Source organism: Leptodactylus fuscus, chromosome 7, assembly GCF_031893055.1.
Source record: "Leptodactylus fuscus isolate aLepFus1 chromosome 7, aLepFus1.hap2, whole genome shotgun sequence".
NCBI lineage: Eukaryota > Metazoa > Chordata > Amphibia > Anura > Leptodactylidae > Leptodactylus > Leptodactylus fuscus.
In genome coordinates this window covers 134,671,546-134,690,453 of record NC_134271.1, presented here as the reverse complement: position 1 = coordinate 134,690,453, position 18,908 = coordinate 134,671,546, and the positions used below count along the sequence as shown (strand labels likewise).

The window sequence follows — 18,908 nt, the reverse complement described above, 5'->3', positions numbered from 1 at the left end:
ATTTAGGTATGATTCTGATGCTATGTAATTTGGAATATGCCGTTCCTTAAGCCCTATAGTAACACATACATAATGCACCAAAATAACACATTTTATTTTACGAGTAGTTTCATTGTGGCATTAGAATGCCCCCAAACAAAATATTACTCCAGCGTCTACATACTGTTTTTAAATACTTAAAGTGCATCTGTGTTTTTTTGATACCCTCCTAAAAAAAAAAAAAAAAAAAAAAAAATCAACCTCGTGTCTAGTTCTAATGGGAATTTGCTTCTCGTGCTTCTATACTTCTATATGATGGTGCATTACATCTGGGCATAAAAATATGCAACGATACATAAAGTATGCCTTAAATTAGGACTGTTTTTTTGGTGAAACTAGGTAAGTGGTGGTGGCCATTCGTAGTTTAGAATTGTGATCATCATTTACAAGCACCCTACTGTAAGGGTAAGTTCACACGGGGTTTTTTGGTCTGGAACCTAAGACCGAGGCCACATCAGGTTCCGATCCAAAATACGGGTAGCTGTGATTGGATGCCGGTGCAGTGCATCGGTTTCTAGTCGCGCGCTCCACTCTGGATTAGGCCCAAATGAATGGGCCTAGTCAGGAGGAAGTGTCTTCAGTCGGATGTCGCGAGGTGAATACGCCTGAAGGAATGAGTATCTCACTTCTTTTTCCGGAAGCTGGAACAAACGGCTCCCAGAAAAAAACTGACCGGCTCCCATTGATTTCAATGGGAGCCGTATTTTTGGTCAGGATTTTGAGGCAGATACGACCCCAAAATCCTGACCTAAAAACCCTGTGAACTTGCCCTAACTGTGCAAGCCCAAGTGTTGTACATGGATATCTGGTAATGTGCTCATTCCCAATGTAGAATGACTATAAAGAGAGAAGGGGATAATGCAAAAGAAAAATGTAAAATTTCTAGCAGTGGACTCAGGCTAGTAGGATAGAACGTGCCCAACTTGGGCTACTACTTCAAACAGTATACCCAACACCAGCTAAGATGCGACAAATAGATTTCTACAGTCAATATACAAGAATGACAATACACCAATATATCGCTGGTTGGATAGTAGAGTGTAATTGAGTATCTTATCTACAGAAATAAGCCTCCTGATATACCTTGATCAAGCCTAGCATCTATGTGACTATTTTTGTCTCTTGTTGCACTAGTTTTATTCCCACTGTTGAATTGATCCCTTGTATAAGGAGTGAACCATTAGAACCATTCAATATTTTACTACAGTGATACATTATGTTCGAGACTGCCCTCAATGTCATGCTCAATCGTCATTGTTAGCTTGGATGAATAAAGCTACAATAATTTAGGAATGATGGCGTGCTGCTCTTCCTTTGGATATGAACTGGTGAAGTTCTCCAAGTCATACCTACTGCTGCCTACGAGTGATTTTAATAAAACATTACATTTATATATAAAAACTATTTAACTGGTTTCCAAAGAATATTCCTGCTCATATATTGTACCTTAGGTTTATCCTTACATTTTCTGATTAAGAAGAAAGTTTCAGGATCTTCTTTGGTGGATTGTCAGTCTTCACGATTGGTTTCCTCTTTATGGCTGGAGATGGCTATTTGTTTTGCCTGCGACATTTATAGCATTGAGTGGAATTGTTTTTCTATATTGCAATTAACATTAAGTGCCCCAAAGGATTCTGAAATGGATCCGCCATTAGGGAAATACATTTTTAATCATTGATCAAAAACTCAATGGGCCAAGGGTAATTAAAAAAAATATATAAATTCTTTATAATCTGTGTACAACATTAAAATATGTGTCTGTGCTATGAAAACTAGGAATACTTAACTGGTTAAGGACCGGGCCTAAAAGTACCTTATGGGCCAGGCCTCGTTTTTCAAAACTGATATGTGTCACTTTATATGGCAATAACTTTGAGATGCCATAACTTACACAAGTGATTTTGAGTTTGTTTTTTCATGACACATTGCACTTCATGTTAGTGGTAAACATTGATCAGTAGTTTTGTATTTATTTCTAAAAAATTAGGTAGTTTGATGGAAATTTGAGAAAAAAAATCACAATTTTCAAAATGTGAAACGCTTTGCTTTTCAGGCAGATAGTCATAACACCAAAATACATGAATAAATATTATCTATGAAATCTCTGCCTTATATTGGAATCATCTTTTAATTGTCCTTTTGTTTTGGATGCTACAAGGCTTACAAGTCTAAGTGATTTTCCAGATTTACAAGAAAATTTTCCAAAATCATTTTTTAGGGACCACTTCAGATGTGAAGAGGATTATCAAGGCCCATATATTAGAAACCTTCATAAATTACTCCATTTTCAAAACTGCACCCTATCTATAATTCAAAACAGCATTTGGGAAGTTTGTTAACCCTTTAAGCATTTCATGGGAATTAAAACAACATGGAGGTAAAATTTAGACATTTCATTTTTATCCAATAGTACATTCATTTATCCCTAAAACTAACACATTCACAAAGGGTTACAGGAGAAAATGCATCTCACATGTTCTTATGCAATTTCTCCTAAGCACAGAAATACCCCACAAGTGGGTGTAAACTGATTGTTGGGCACACAGCAGCACATGGAAGTGAAGGAGCGAGACTTGGCATTTGAAAAGCAGATTTTGCTGGAATAGTTTTCAGGCACCATGTCTCATTTGTAACTAATATATTGGAAACCACCCAAAAGTGACCCCATTTTGGAAACTACACCCTTGACAGAATTTAACAAGAGTTATTGCTAGTTTAGATTTTGCTGGAATAGTTTTCAGGTGCTATGTTGCAATTGCAGAGGACCTAGAGTATCAATACAAAGTAAACCCCTAAAAATTACCCCATTTTGCAAACTACACTCCTCATAGAACATATCAAGGAGTGTAGTGAGCATTTTGACCCCACAGCTGTTTTACAGATTTTTTTAAATATTGGGACATGAAAATTAAAAATAGCTTTGTTTCCACTATGCCATCAATTTAGCCCCATTTTTTTCATTTTCACAAGAAAATACATGGCAAGCCTCAGAATGGAAAGAGCACTATTTGGCTTTTGGAGAGCAGATTTTTCTGGAATAGTTTTCAGGTGCCATGTCGCATTTGCAGAGTCCCTAAAATACCAATATAATGGAAAAAAACAAAACAAATTGACTGCATTTTGGAAACTAAACCCCTCAAGGAATTTCTCAAGAGGTATATTGAGCATTTTCACCCTACAGATGTTTCACAGATTCTATTAATATTGGGATGTAAAAATTAAAAATTACATTTTCTTCCAATAAACCATCCATTTATCACCATATTTTTAATTTTTACAAGGGGATAAAGAAGAAAAACACAACACAGGTTGTTACAAAATTTCTCCTGAACACAGAAATGCCCCATACGTGGTTGTAAATTACTGTATGGGTATGTGGTGAAGTTCAGAATGGAAAGAACACTATTTGGCTTTTGGAGGGCAGGTTTTGGGAAGATTAGTTTTCAGGTGTCATGTTTCATTTGTAGAGCCCCTAAAGTACAGTGGGGCAAAAAAGTATTTAGTCAGTCACCAATAGTGCAAGTTCCACCACTTAAAAAGATGAGAGGCGTCTGTAATTTACATCATAGGTAGACCTCAACTATGAGAGACAAAATGAGAAAACAAATCCAGAAAATCACATTGTCTGATTTTGTAAGAATTTATTTGCAAATTATGGTGGAAGATAAGTATTTGGTCAGTAACAAAATTTCATCTCAATACTTTGTTATATATCCTTTGTTGGCAATGACAGAGGTCAAACGTTTTCTGTAAGTCTTCACAAGGTTGGCACATACTGTTGTTGGTATGTTGGCCCATTCCTCCATGGAGATCTCCTCTAGAGCAGTGATGTTTTGGGGCTGTCACTTGGCAACACGGACTTTCAACTCCCTCCAAAGGTTTTCTATAGGGTTGAGATCTGGAGACTGGCTAGGCCACTCCAGGACCTTGAAATGCTTCTTACAAAGCCACTCCTTCGTTGCCCTGGCGGTGTGCTTTGGATCATTGTCATGTTGAAAGACCCAGCCACGTTTCATCTTCAATGCCCTTGCTGATGAAAGGAGGTTTGCACTCAAAATCTCACGATACATGGCCCCATTCATTCTTTCATGTACCCGAATCAGTCGTCCTGGCCCCTTTGCAGAGAAACAGCCCCAAAGCATGATGTTTCCACCCCCATGCTTTACAGTAGGTATGGTGTTTGATGGATGCAACTCAGTATTCTTTTTCCTCCAAACACGTAAAGTGGTGTTTCTACCAAACAGTTCCAGTTTGGTTTCATCAGACCATAGGACATTCTCCCAATACTCTTCTGGATCATCAAAATGCTCTCTAGCAAACTTCAGACGGGCCCGGACATGTACTGGCTTAAGCAGTGGGACACGTCTGGCACTGCAGGATCTGAGTCCCTGGCGGCGTAGTGTGTTACTGATGGTAGGCTTTGTTACATTGGTCCCAGCTCTCTGCAGTTCATTCACTAGGTCCCCCCACGTTGTTCTGGGATTTTTGCTCACCGTTCTTGTGATCATTTTGACCCCACGGGGTGAGATTTTGCGTGGAGCCCCAGAGCGAGGGAGATTATCAGTGGTCTTGTATGTCTTCCATTTTCTAATTATTGCTCCCACAGTTGATTTCTTCAATCCAAGTTGGTTGCCTATTGCAGATTCAGTCTTCCCAGCCTGGTGCAGGGCTACAATTTTGTTTCTGGTGTCCTTTGACAACTCTTTGGTCTTCACCATAGTGGAGTTTGGAGTCTGACTGTTTGAGGGTGTGCACAGGTGTATTTTTATAGTGATAACAAGTTTAAACAGGTGCCATTACTACAGGTAATGAGTGGAGGAAAGAGGAGACTCGTAAAGAAGAAGTTACAGGTCTGTGAGAGCCAGAAATCTTGATTGCTTGTAGGTGACCAAATACTTATTTTCCACCATAATTTTCAAATAAATTCTTACAAAATCAGACAATGTGATTTTCTGGATTTGTTTTCACATTTTGTCTCTCATAGTTGAGGTCTACCTATGATGTAAATTACAGACGCCTCTCATCTTTTTAAGTGGTGGAACTTGCACTATTGGTGACTGACTAAATACTTTTTTGCCCCATTGTACCAAAACAATGGAAATCCCTCAAAAATGACTGCATTCTAGAAACTACAGCTACAGAACTTCTCAATGGCTATTATCATTTTGAGCCTAAAAATGCTTCCCAAAAATTAATGTACAAAGTGAAAATTGAAATTTTTAAAAGAAATCTGCCATTTTGGTGCCCAATACATTGTACCCATTTTGAGTCATCAGAAACATGTACTCAAAACTATGAAGTGGGCTATCCTGGGTACAAAAAAGTTAAATATGTGGTTGTAAACTGCAGCTTAGGCACACAACAGGGCTTAGAAGAGTTGAAGCACTGCACTTTTTAACTTTTGGAGTACAGATTCAAAGGGAATTTCTGGACACCATGTTTTTTTTTTTTTTTTTCCAGATCCCTGGAGGTGACAGTAAATTGGAATTCCCCAAGAAGGGACCCCATTGTGTAGGGGCAGTTTTATGGTGTCTGCAAATATGGCATGGTGTCCAAAATCCAACAATGTAAATCTACTCTCCAAAAGCCACATAACGCTCCTTCTCATCTGCACCCTCATGTGTGCCATAGCAGCAGTTTATGCCCACATGTATGACACTGGTGTACCCAGGATAACATACTTAATGTCATATGTGGGTACAAACTGATGTTTGGGCACAGTCGGACACAGAAGGGAAGGTGCGCTATTTTGGTTTTTGAAGAATAGTTTGGTTTTTGGAGGTCATGCCACTTTTGCAGAGCCCCTAAATAGCCAGTAAATTGGAATCCACAGACTTGTGACCCCATTTTGGAAACTATTTTAATAAATGATTACGCAGCTGATAATGAAAAAGGAAAATTGCAATTTTTCTAGAGTTACGCCATTTCAGTGCCCAATATTTTGTGCCCAGTTTGCGTCAGCAGAGACACACTCTCCAAAAACTGTAAGTGGGTATCCCAGGCACAACAGCTTTTGAAGCATTCATCTCTGATACAAGCCGGGCACAAAATATTATGCATTGAAATTACATATTCCTTGAAAAATTGCCATTTTCAACTTTCACTTTCAGCTGCATATTCATTTCTAGTTATAGCAATAATTAGATAAATTGCTTCAGGCGGGGTATAGTTAACAAAATGGGATCACATGTCAGGGGATTCCAGTTTACTGATGTTTCAGGAGCTCTGCAAAAGTGTCATGAAATCCAAAGTCTAAATCTGTGCGCCAAAAAACAAATATCGCTCATTCCCTTCTGTACCCAAACAGCAGTTTATACCCACATATGACATTACGTACATTATTCTGGGTATACCAGAGTCATACATGTGGCATAGACTGTAGTTTGGGCGAACAGGAGCGCAGAGAAGGGAAGGAGCACTATGCGGGTTTTGAAGTACAGATTAAGATGTTTGGTATCCAGACACCATGTCATGTTTGCAGAGCCTCTAATGTACCAAAAAAGTGGAATCCCATAAGGAGTGACCCATTTTGAAAACTGCACCCCTCAAAGAGTTTATCAGGGGGTGTAGTAAGCATCAGTATCCCAGACGGGACTGCACAGAGAATGGTGAAAAGTGAATACATAAACTGTGCAGAGTACATTAGGTACACCAAATTCTCTACTACAACACCAATAGCTCCTATGATTATGGGGGGCACTCTAGGGGGTTCACTTAATTTATTTTCCCTTGTAAGCTCTAAAATTGCAGAGTCACCTGCTACAAGCTCGCACTGCTTATACATTCCCTTCCTGCCGCAGCCAATTGTATTCTAATGATTTGGCACTTTGTTTTTTTTTTTTGTACAAGCTATATCTTTTTTATTTTCCTGGTGATGTGACCATATGAGGGATGATTTTTTTTTTTTTTTTTTACTGTATGAGATGTATTTTTTTTTTAATGACCCCATTTTTTCAGGTTGCCCATAACAACTTAATTCTGGCATTGCTTTTTACCTTTTTTTTTTTTTTTTTTTTTTTAATGTTGCGTACAGCATAAGTAACATGTTCCCTTTATTCTGCAGGACAGCAGGATTACGGCAATACCTCATTTATATTGGTTTTTTACATTATTAAAATTTTGCAGAACAAAAAAACACATTTGTGCGCGTAAAATTATATTTGCATGACCATCTTGTAAGATGAGTAACATTTTTATATTTCAGTTGACAGAGTTGGTTCAGGGCTTGTTTTTTGAGGGATGATCTTTGCTTTCTATTGGTATGATTTTGAGGTGCATATAAGTTTTTGATAACTTTTATAGAATCTCCCTTTCTTTAATACTCGCCTATTTTCTTGCTTTCCTGAGCGCCAGACGGAGACCTCGTCTCTCCTAAAGGCACCGGCAGCCTTAGTGACCTGACTTGCAGGGTACCTCTCACCATATACTAGAATGACTACAGTAACAGTCACAGCCACCACCTTCAACACCAATGGACTGAACTCACCACACAAGAGACACGGAGTGCTACGCATTGGCACAAAGTTGAAAACAGATATTCTCTTTCTCCAAGAAATGTAATATATATATACGCACCAAACCACGACCAGGGACCCTGGAGTAGATCTGCTTTACAGTTTTCTCAAGGTGAAGTTGTATTGGGAGATTTAAACGTCACCCTAAACCCCCTCCTAGACTTGTCTTCAGGCAAGTCAGCACTATCCCAGAGGATACTGGTCTGATGGACACCTGGAGACATGATCATCCATCCACGAAAGATTACTCCTACTTCTCCCCCATATAGGGCTCACAATGTACATTTTTTCCTATCAGTATGTCTTTGGAGTATGGGAGGAAATCCACAAAAACACGGGGATAACATATAAAACTCTTTACAGATGTTGTTCCTGGCGGGATTCAAACCCAAGACTCCAGGGCTGCAAGGCTGGTGTACTCTGGCTTCTCTTCAGAATGAACAAATCTTTCCCCTTTGTAAGCCATTAAACTTCAACAATCTACTTATTTCTCAAAAAAAAATTCCTTATTTTTTCTCACTAGTGTATTTCCTAAACACACATGTCCGGAGTGAATCGCTGCCCTTTAATTTAATAGCTGTAACTCAGTCTGTTTTTTGTGTCAATATACAGTTATAGAGATGATTTTAATAACTTCTTGAAAGCTTTCTTCATGTCTTTGTTCCGTAATGTATAAATTATTGGGTTTAAGGCCGGGGTTATAACGGAGAACATAATGGCAGCTGCTCTGTCTTGATCTAGAGAACCCTCTGTAGATGGACGCATGTAGGTAAATATGGCTGTCCCATACTGGAGAGTCACCACAGTAAAATGGGCACTACATGTAGACAATGCGCGCATTCGTCCCTGCAAGGTCTTTATTTTTGTAAGAAATTTACTAATGAAGACGTAGGAAAGGACAGTCAACATTAACGTCGTCGTAGCGAGAGTTCCAGTCACTCTAACAAGGAGCTTGTAATTCAGCGAGACATCTGTACAGGCCAAGTCAAGCAATGGTTTGACATCGCAGAAGAAATGTTTGACTACATTCGGTCCACAATAAGGGAGTTTTGCAGTCATTATACTGTGGACCGATGCATGAGAAAATCCAATAACCCAAGAAGACAAAGATAAACCAATACAGACATTGTATCTCATAATGGTTGAGTATCTCAAAGGATGTGCAATAGCAACATATCTGTCATAGGACATGGCGGAAAATAGTACAACTTCTGTACTACCCAAGAAATGGAAGAAATGGACTTGTAGCATACAACCATAAAATGGGATCATCTTCTTCTGTGACATAAGATCTGTCAGCATCTTGGGGACAACCACCGATGAGTAAAAAATGTCAAGGAAAGCCAAGTTGTACAAGAAGAAATACATGGGTGTATGGAGAGTAATATCAAAAATAGAGATAAGCATAATAGACAGATTTGCTACTAAGGCTACTATGTAAAAAAGCAGAATAATTAAGAAAACAATCACTCGAAGATCTTCATGAATTCCCAGACCAGCCAAGACAAAGTCAGTTACTGAGGTGGAATTGACCATGTTCATTTTATAGCTAAAAAAAGAACCTTATAGACCTGTTATATTCTAAGAACATAAATTGCATATAATAAATAATTGATAGCAAATTGTCCATGCAGGATAAATATTCTGCGCAACATAAATCAAACATTCTCGATAAAGCTTCATGATCCATCATTGTCATTGCGGATAGACCATTTTCCCTTAAATGACAAATGTGTAACATTGTAATATTATATTCAGCAATGTTAAATATGACTCTGGTAATGAATGAGGCTTTCTTAGAAGTTATAGCTACTTATATAGCCATCTAGCCATCTTAGACCTGGTTCACACGGGGTATTTTGGACCGGAATATAACATGGAGGCCGCCTCAGGTTCCGGTCCAAAATACGGGTAGCAGTGACTGGATACCGGTGCAGTACACCAGTATCCAGTCGTAGCACTCTGAGCCGGATTAGGCCCAAATGAATGGGCCTAGTTGGGAGGAGGGAGTGTCTTCATGCAGAGTCGTGAGGCCGCCTGAAGAATGAGCATGTCGCTTCTTTTTTCCAGAAGCCGGAACAAGCGGCTCCCGGAAAAAAGAACTGACCGGCTCTCATTGATTTCAATGGGAACCGTCTTTTTTGGTCAGGATTTTGAGGCGGATTCGGACTCAAAATCCTAACCAAAATACCCCGAGTGAACTCAGCCTTATAGCCACCATTACAACACTCGTAGTAGTATTCACAGCTTTAAGTGGATATAGGAGAAATGAATATTAGATGTATTGGCTACATAGTTGCATAGTAGATGAGTTTGATGAAGACATCAGTCCATCAAGTCCGACCTATAACCCTACAATCCCCTACAATGGACAGGAACAGGAATTTGTTTTAGTAAACTAAATAATTAAAACACAAAGTAATAAAAAAATTTTTTACTTGTTGACGAAATTGCTATCATGATAAAAACAATCTGTATGGAAACGTGAGGATATTAGGATGTTATGGGGAGATGATAAAATATTAAGATTTTATACATTCATGTTTACAATGCTTACTATAAATTAGTATGTTCTTTAATGAAATGATTTATAGTATGTTGGTTTATTATAATAATTTTTAATCATTTATTTAATAAAAATTACATAAACGCATAAACTTTTTTTGCCTAATATTTCTAGTACCCTTTTCCCCGTTCCTTTAAAGTAAGCTGAAAACCTCAAGAGATATGGCATCAAAATTAAAGAGAGAATGAAAAACAACAACAACAACAACAACAACTACTACTACTAATAATATACTTATAAATGTGAAAGTTTGGATGTTTGTTCCTCGATCACTCAAAAACAGCTGAACAGATTTGGATGAAGTTTGGCACATAGATAGTTTATAACCTCGGTTAACACATAGGATACTTTTTATCCTGGTAAATGACATGGCTTCACTACTGTAATGAATTTATGTTTACTATATTATTATACTATAGTATAGTATTTCTCATGCAGCCCCATGGGAAAATGAATTGCCCACCCCTGATATAGGCGGATCATCGATGCCCACATCATGCAGATGAAGTCGCAGGCAATGGCTAGTAAAACAAAAGATCTTATGATGAGGTTGTTTAGATTCACATGGATGTTGAATGAAACGGCCATGAAAAATGGACATTTTCTACATCCAAAGGGCACCCATTTTCACATATCACTCATAGATCGGATTCTATTGATGGATCAATAAAAACAGATAAAAATAGGACATGACCTTAAACAGTCTATTTAAAAAGTGGTCCTGTGAGTGGCCCAATTCACATAGATTGTATCGGCCATTAAAAAATGACCATCACACCATCACTGCTTTACACTGTCATGTGAACGTTGGGTTTGTGTGGGAGAGCATCTGACATTCAGTCACACTACTATGGTTACCCAAATAAACCTGCTCTATATTGTGGTCTATCTGTGAATCCATCCTATCATCTGCGATATTAATAATGCATTTATATCAAATGGTATATTACATATTATTGCCATCTATAAAGAATATTTAAGCTCACATACCGTAAGTATCTCCCTACATGTTCTAATGATTGACTAAAAGAATATAAAGAAATATGAAGACCTTCTTTGATCCTCAGCCTTGCAGTTGTGTTTCCTCCTGAGCAATCTGACTAGAGAAGGCTATCTCTTATATAGCATTGAGTGATATGTTCCTCTGGTATAGTAATTAACATTAAGTGCCCCCATGGGTATGGCCTACAAAGACATTCTGGGATTTTTTTAGTATTAGGGGAATAGATTTTAAATAAATATTATTGAGAGAAAACTAAGGGCAGAATCATAATAAGATAACACATATGAGTAAATTAATATCAAACCAATATTTTAGGTCATTATTTTGAAGGCTTGGTATGGTGGCTCATTGGATCTGGCCGGGTCCTGAAAAAGAGCTATTTTTTAGGTAAGATAATTTATAGTAATGCTATAGTACTTTAAACCCTTTCATGCCTCAGCCAAATTTTGTTTTTAAACTTCTGTTTTTCCCTCTCCCCATTCCAAGAGCCATAACCAGTAGCCATCAGTTCACAGAGCCACATGAGGTCCTATAATCTGCAGGACAAATTCTACTTTGTAAAGGCAACTTTCAATATCCTGTACAAAGTACTGGCAAACTGGAAAAAAATTCTTAATGAGGTGGAATTGGAAAAAAAAAAAAAAATGCATTTGCGACAATTTCTTAAGGGCTTAATTTGGGATAATGTGGGGAAAAAATGACAGGTTACCTGTATTCTGTGGGTCAATATGATCACAGAACCCTGCTGCACTCTCAGCTCTGCTGCACACTCAGCTCTACTGCATCTCAGATGTAGCTGTGCTGAGTGTGCGTTGAACCCTGCTGCACTCTCGGCTGCATCTCCGGAGTAGCCGAGCTCAGTGCACAGCCAGCTCTGCTTCATCTCCGATGTAGCAGTGCTGGCCGTACGCTGAGCTCAACTGCATCTCCGGAGTAGCCAAGCTCATTGCATGGCCAGCTCTGCTTCATATCCGATGTAGCAGTGCTGGGCGTGCGCTGAGCTTGACTGCATCTTCGGAGTAGTCGAGCTGAGCGCACTGCCAACACTGCTACATCTCGGCATAGCAATGCATTGACCAGCGTTGATTGGCCGAATGCCATACAGAGTATAGCATTCGGCCAATCAATGCTGGTTCTGCCGGTGGAGGCACAGTCTTAGATCGGTCCACAGCAGTCTCCATTCTGGTCCAATATTAGACTCCGCCTCCTCACAGACGAGCCTCCGGCAGAACCAGCGTTGATTGGCCGAATGCTGTACTCTGTATGGCATTCGGCCAATCAACGCTGGTCAATGTATTCCTATGGAAAAACGTCAGCTCCCGCAAATCGCAAGCTAACAGGGATCACAACATGATACAGTGACTTGGGCTTGCTAGATGCCCCCAGACCTGCTTCCCCTGCTGTCCCAGTTGCATTCCAGGGTGTTGGCATCATTTCCTAGGGTGTCATAGTGGACTTGGTGACTCTCCTGAGTCAAATGGTGGGATCCCCTGAAACAAAGCATTTTTCCCCATAGACTATAATGGGGTTCGATATTCGTTCGAATAGTTAAATATTGAACGGCTATTCAAAACAAACCTTTTACAGTTCACTCATCTCTAGTGATAACCACATCTATGTCATTTGTGTGCAGGAGGCCTCTTAAGCCTGATTCACATCTGTGTTCGATATTCTGTTTGGGTAGTCCACTTGGGGTCCCCCCGAACAGAATACCGAACGCATTGACAATTGGTGAGCAATGAAAGCACACAGACCCCATACATTCCTCTCAACCTAAAACAGTGACACTGAGAACAAATTCTTTTTAAAATGTATCTATTATAAAAAAAAAAAAAAAAAAAAAAAAAAAAAAAAAAACATACTGAATAGGGGGCATTTCTAACTCTGCAGAAATCTGAGATGAAATTTCTTCTTTGGGTGTATATATTTCTCTTTGGCCATATCATCCGTTTTTCTTGTTTCACCCACTTGTGCTATTCATCTCCTCTCCTTCTGTTGTCTCAAACAAAGTGGTTGATGGCCCGAAAGTCAATGTCCTTGGATTTCTTTGGCTCCTTTGGCACAAACGCATACATTTTTATGGATAGTGGCAAAAGTCTTGGTCGTTTTATTGCTCCTTCAGATTGAAGGAGGTCTGTAGTGCAGATCCAGTAACCTTCCTCTATTGGTTCTGCCATTTCCTAACAACTTTTCTTCTCTTTAGGAAGATTTTCACAATAATTGTCCGGCAGAATTGTCTAAAACAGAAAAGAACATTAAGCATAAGAACCAAATATGTATAGGGAAGATCTGATTTTGAATATAAAGCAATAAGGCCAGGATTACAAATGGAAACCCCATTATTTCCCATCAGAGCTGACATTCTCATGGTTATGTAAGGCAAAGTAAGAGAGTAGAATTCTCCACAGCTTAACAACATTACTGGATCACATTCTCTTGCAAAACGTCCATTGAAGGAACTATATTGGGGAATTCCTATTTATTCAATTGCAATAATCAATCCAAGTAAATTCAAAAATCAAAATAAAATGAAGAAACGATTGTCAAAGATCGATCTAGGCTTTACTTCTCTAAATTAGGCATATTGTGCTATTTAATAAAAGACGATCAGCTTCTGAGAAAAATTAAGTCAACTCTTACCGGTGATTCCTAAATGAAATACAATAAATTGAAAAAGAATTAGGTTTTAAATAGAGATGAGCGAGTAGTGTTCGATCGAGTAGGTATTCGATATACTCGCACTCGATCGAGTATTACTCACTATTCAAATGTAAAAGTTCGATGCAGAACCAGCATTGATTGACCGAATGCTATACAGTCGGCCAATCAACGCTGGTTCTTCTCCTACCTTTGAAAGTCTTCTCCGTGCAGCTTCCCCGCGGCGTCTTCCGGATCTGAATTCACTCTGACAGGAATTGGACCTGGGCAGAGCCGACTGCGCATGCCCGCTTGTAGTGCAGACATGCGCAGTCGGCTCTGCCCAGGCCCGATGCCTGGCAGAGTGAATTCAGAGCCGGAAGACGCCGTGGGGACGCTACACGGAGAAGACTTCTCGGAGGATCCAGCCCGACCCTCACTCGTGGACTTGGTAAGTATAATTTGATAGAATGTTGCCTACCCCTGAAACGAGCATTTTCCCCCCATAGACTATAATAGGGTTCGATATTAGATTCAAGTAGTCGAATATTGAGGGGCTACTCAAAACAAATATCGAACCTCGAACATTTTACTCTTCGCTCATCTCTAGTTTTAAAATCTTGACCAGGTCATAAAGCAATAAGAAATCCAATGTATACAATACCTGGTGATGAAGCTACTGAAACATACAGTAAATTGGGTAGGAGACAAGTAGAAATGTGTAAGAATTCAGTAAATGTTGTCACTTACCTGATCCAAGATTATTCCAGAATTGTTCTCCATCTGGCCTGATGATAGGAAGCAATAAGTAGTTCTAGGCTTCTGAGAATAGCAAACAAATGCAGATTTTATTGGTCCCATTGCCACCCCTTATAAACAATACAGTGGCCAACTCTCCTGAATATAAATTTTTTGGTTTTGGTGGTTGATTAGTTTATATTACAAATGGGTGTATTCATACGGGGTCTTGTTTGGGGTTTCTGGAGGGGTTTTGTTCCACTCAGATGGATCTATGTGAGGTTTGTTTGCTTTAGTGTTTTTGTATTCATTTGTAGTTTTTGTATTTTTTTAAGTTTTTTTTATTTTTACACTGTATACTCTGAGCTCATGCATTGATGTTTGGCCCATGCTTAATGCTATTTGCATGTATGGAGTCACATTATTACATGCCATCGGTGGGAAGGGGTTAAAGTAAGCTGAAAACCTCAAGAGGTATGGCATAAAAATTAAAGAAAAGGAGAATGAAAAGGAAAATCCTATCCTACTAATCCTACTAATATTATAAATGTGAAAATTTGGATGCTTGTTCCTCGATCACGCAAAAACAGCTGAACAGATTTGGATGAAATTTGGCACAGATAGTTAGTAACCTTGATTAACACATAGGATACTTTTTATCCTGGTAAATGATATGGCTTCATTACTGTTATGAATTTATGTTCACTATATTATACTATATTATTGTTTGTTTACTATATTAAACTGCTCTTGACAGCAGCTTATCTCAGTTAATTGGAGGTTGCTGATGAAGCCTGGTGTGTTATCTCTCTATGTAGACACTCCGCTAACCCTCAGTCCAGTATGTCTATGCTTTTGCATATTATCTGATCTGCTCCAGGCAGTGCTGACACACTGGATGGGAAAACACCTTTATTCCAAATTGGCAGTTTGCCTATTTTAAATATGCCGGGAAAAAGAAAATCTAATTTGTCACAAAATTCTAAAACAATGAGAGCTATGAAGATAGCCAGGAGTCACAGACTTCTCCTGAATAGAGATGAGCGAGTACTGTTTGGATCAGCCGATCCGAACAGCACGCGCCATAGAAATGAATGGATGCACCTGGTACTTCCGCTTTGACGGCGGCCGGCCACTTAACCCCCCACGTTCATTCATTTCTATGCGAGCGTGCTGTTCGGATCGGCTGATCCGAACAGTACTCGCTCATCTCTACTCCTGAAATGGAGCTCAGGGGGATTTTTTTGGTATTAGGGGAACATATTAAGTAAATATTATTGAGCGAAAACTCTAAAGGCAGAATCATAATAAGAACGCATATGAGTAAATTAATATCAAATCAACATTTTAGGTCATTATTTTTATGGCTTGCTATAGTGGCTAATTGGTCCAGGCTGGGTCCTGAAAAAAAGCTATTTTTTAGATAATATAATGTATAGTAATTCTATAATACTTTAACCCTTTCATGCCTCAGACAAATTTTGTTTTTTGGGGCAACACGGTGGCTCACTGGTTAGCACTGCAGCCTTGCAGCGCTGGAGTCCTGGGTTTGAATCCCGCCAGGAATAATATCAGCAAGGAGTTTGTATGTTCCCCCTGTGTTTGCCTGGATTTCCTCCCATACTACAAAGACATTCTGATAGGAAAAAAAAGTACATTGTGATCCCTATATGGAGCTCAATCTACATTAAAAAAAAAAAAAGTTTTTTTTAACTTCCATTATTTCTTCTCCCCATTCCAAGAGCTATAACTCATTTTTTAGTTAACAGAGCCAAATCATGGCCAATTATTTTCAGGACAAATTGTACTTTGTAAAGGCAACATTCAAAATTCTGTACAATGTACTGGCCAACTGCGATAAAATTCTGAATGAGGTGGAAATGGAAAAGAAATACATTTGTGGCAATTTCTTATGGGCTCAGTTTTTATGACATTCACTATACGGCAAAAAAAATGACATGTTAGTATGAGCACGGCAATACAACATTTATATAGCATTTGTAAGGGTATGTTCACACATCAGTATGCCATCCGTCCCTTTGAATTCAGTTTGACACTTCAAAACGGACTGATGCACATACGGATTGCATACTGAGACCTTTTTATGCTGATAGCAAACGTTCTCTGTCCCCTAGAGGACAGATAAGGGGATTACAGGTAGCAATTGTAAACAAAGTAAAGATAAGATGATATTATAAATGTCCTTATGTCCTTCTTATCTTTACTTTGTTTACAATTGCTACTTGTAATCCCCTTATCTGTCCTCTAGGGGACAGAGAATGTTTGCTATCAGCATAAAAAGGTGTCCGTATACAATCAGTATGTACATCAGTCCGTTTTGAAGTGGCAAACTGAATTCAAACGGACGGATGGCATAGGGGGCGTTCTCACTACCGTCGGTGTCCGCTCCTAGTGTCCGCTCAAAATCTGGCACGGACATTAGGAGCGGACACTAGCTGTGTCCGTGACACCTGTCATTCACTTAAATGGGCATCGGGTGTGTTCTTTTGCACTCCGTGCCCTTCCTTCCCTGTCCGCAAGTGAAGATGTCCGACTTCTCAAGCGGACAGAAGAACCCTGCATGTTGGGTTTTTCTGTCCGCTTGAGAAGTCGGACATCTTCACTTGCAGACAGGGAAGGAAGGGCACGGAGTGCAAAAGAACACACCCGATGCCCATTTAAGTGAATGACAGGTGTCACGGACACAGCTAGTGTCCGCTCCTAATGTCCGTGCCAGATTTTGAGCGGACACTAGGAGCGGACACCGACGGTAGTGTGAACGCTCCCATACTGATGTGTGAATACAGCATAATGGTTTGATACCTTTTAAGAAAATGTAAAACTTTGCAAAATAAAAAATACATTGTCACCATGTTATGAAACCTGTAATATGTTCATATTTATGTGTATGGAGCTTGTGAAGAGGTAAAATGTTGTTTTAGGTTTACATGTGATTTCCTCTATGTAACCTTAGTGGTGGCCCAGGAGTCCCCAGGTCTGGTAAAGTCTCTGTGTGAAGGTTCTATTCCTGCTTCTTATGTCTTTCTTTCCTTATTGGCCCGGGCACCTAATGCTCTACTTTCCTACTATTTCTGGTCTTCCCATCTGGGAACAATGTACCAAAACTAAGAAACTGTTCACAATAAATAGAAAGTGCTGTATTGTATACTTACCTGCAGTAGTGGAGCTGCACTAGGGTGCGTCTGCCTTGACCTTATAAGAGACAAATCTGCAGCAACTCCAGGGTTTTATAGAGAAAACTGCAGAGGATTATGGGAAATGTCTACAGGTATAAAAGGTTTCCATTAGACAGCAAGCTGGGTGTTGGTGGAGTTGACATGGTGAATAGTCTGTGAGACTACAGCAGCCTGAAAGGCAAGTTTATGACTATTTTCTAAAGAGGTTTAATTTTTTTGTCAGAAATTGGTCTTCCTAACATAAACTCCTTTGGATTTTTTTTTTTGAGAATTCCTATGTTTCACATAGGATATCAGAAACAGGATGATTTTCGGAGTGTTGCTGCAAGTACTCCAGCATAAAGAAACAAGGGAGTTATATACAAGACATGTTCCTGGTGTATTAATGCAAAGCAGCCCACTAAGTCTGCAAAGTGAAATGCTGCAAGCAAGCTGGTGAATATGGAAAGTCAAGGTGTCAGACAGAGCACTGATAGAGGAGGATGAAGAAGTGCAAGGAGCCACAGCTGTGCCATTAACTCCAAGTGTTGCTGAACCTTCTGAAAAGACTTTACCAGAGAGCATTGCTGAGCTTATGAAATGGTTAACTGTGCAGCAGATCCAAGCAGAAAAAGGCAAATGGAGGAAGCCAGGAGAAATTCTGAAGAATTGCAACGTCAGGATGAACGCTGGAGGGAGCTCTTTCTGTTGCTATGTCTCCTTGGAGAGCCCCTTGCATGAGGAAACTTTCTCCACAAGATGATATTGAGGCCTATTTAACTACATTTGAAAGAATTGCACATACCTGTCAGTGGCCTAAGGAACAGTGGGTGGTAAGACTGGCGCCATATCTTACTGGACAAGCCCAACTGGCACATAGCCACATGAACATGAATGATGCAACTAATGAGGACTTGGTTAGAGACTATTCTAAGGTGATATGACATCAGTGAAGGAACCTACAGACAGAGGTTCAGAGAACTCAAGTACAGCTACACTGATGGTCCAGGAGAAGTCTTTACTCGCCTGCAAGACTTATACATGAAATGGATGAAACCAGACACCAAGACAACTGAGCAGATCAGTGAATCATACTTGAACAATGTCTACAAATTCTTCCAGCTGATGTTCTTACCTGGGTTAAAAAAAACATCAAAAAATGCTGACAAAGCTATTTATTTGACAGAGGACTTTCTCCTAGAAAAAAAGCAGGTCTGGAACTGGCCCATCCAAAC

General features: G+C 39.4%; 1 protein-coding gene across 1 annotated transcript; it reads right to left on the bottom strand.

Moving 5' to 3' along the window:
* Positions 1–8,165: 8,165 nt before the first annotated feature.
* On the bottom strand, positions 8,166–9,095 carry LOC142212970 (olfactory receptor 12D1-like). Its single transcript, XM_075281105.1, has one exon. The coding sequence runs from the start codon at positions 9,093–9,095 to the stop codon at positions 8,166–8,168; it is 930 nt and encodes a 309-aa protein (XP_075137206.1).
* Between the last annotated feature and the right edge of the window lie 9,813 nt (positions 9,096–18,908).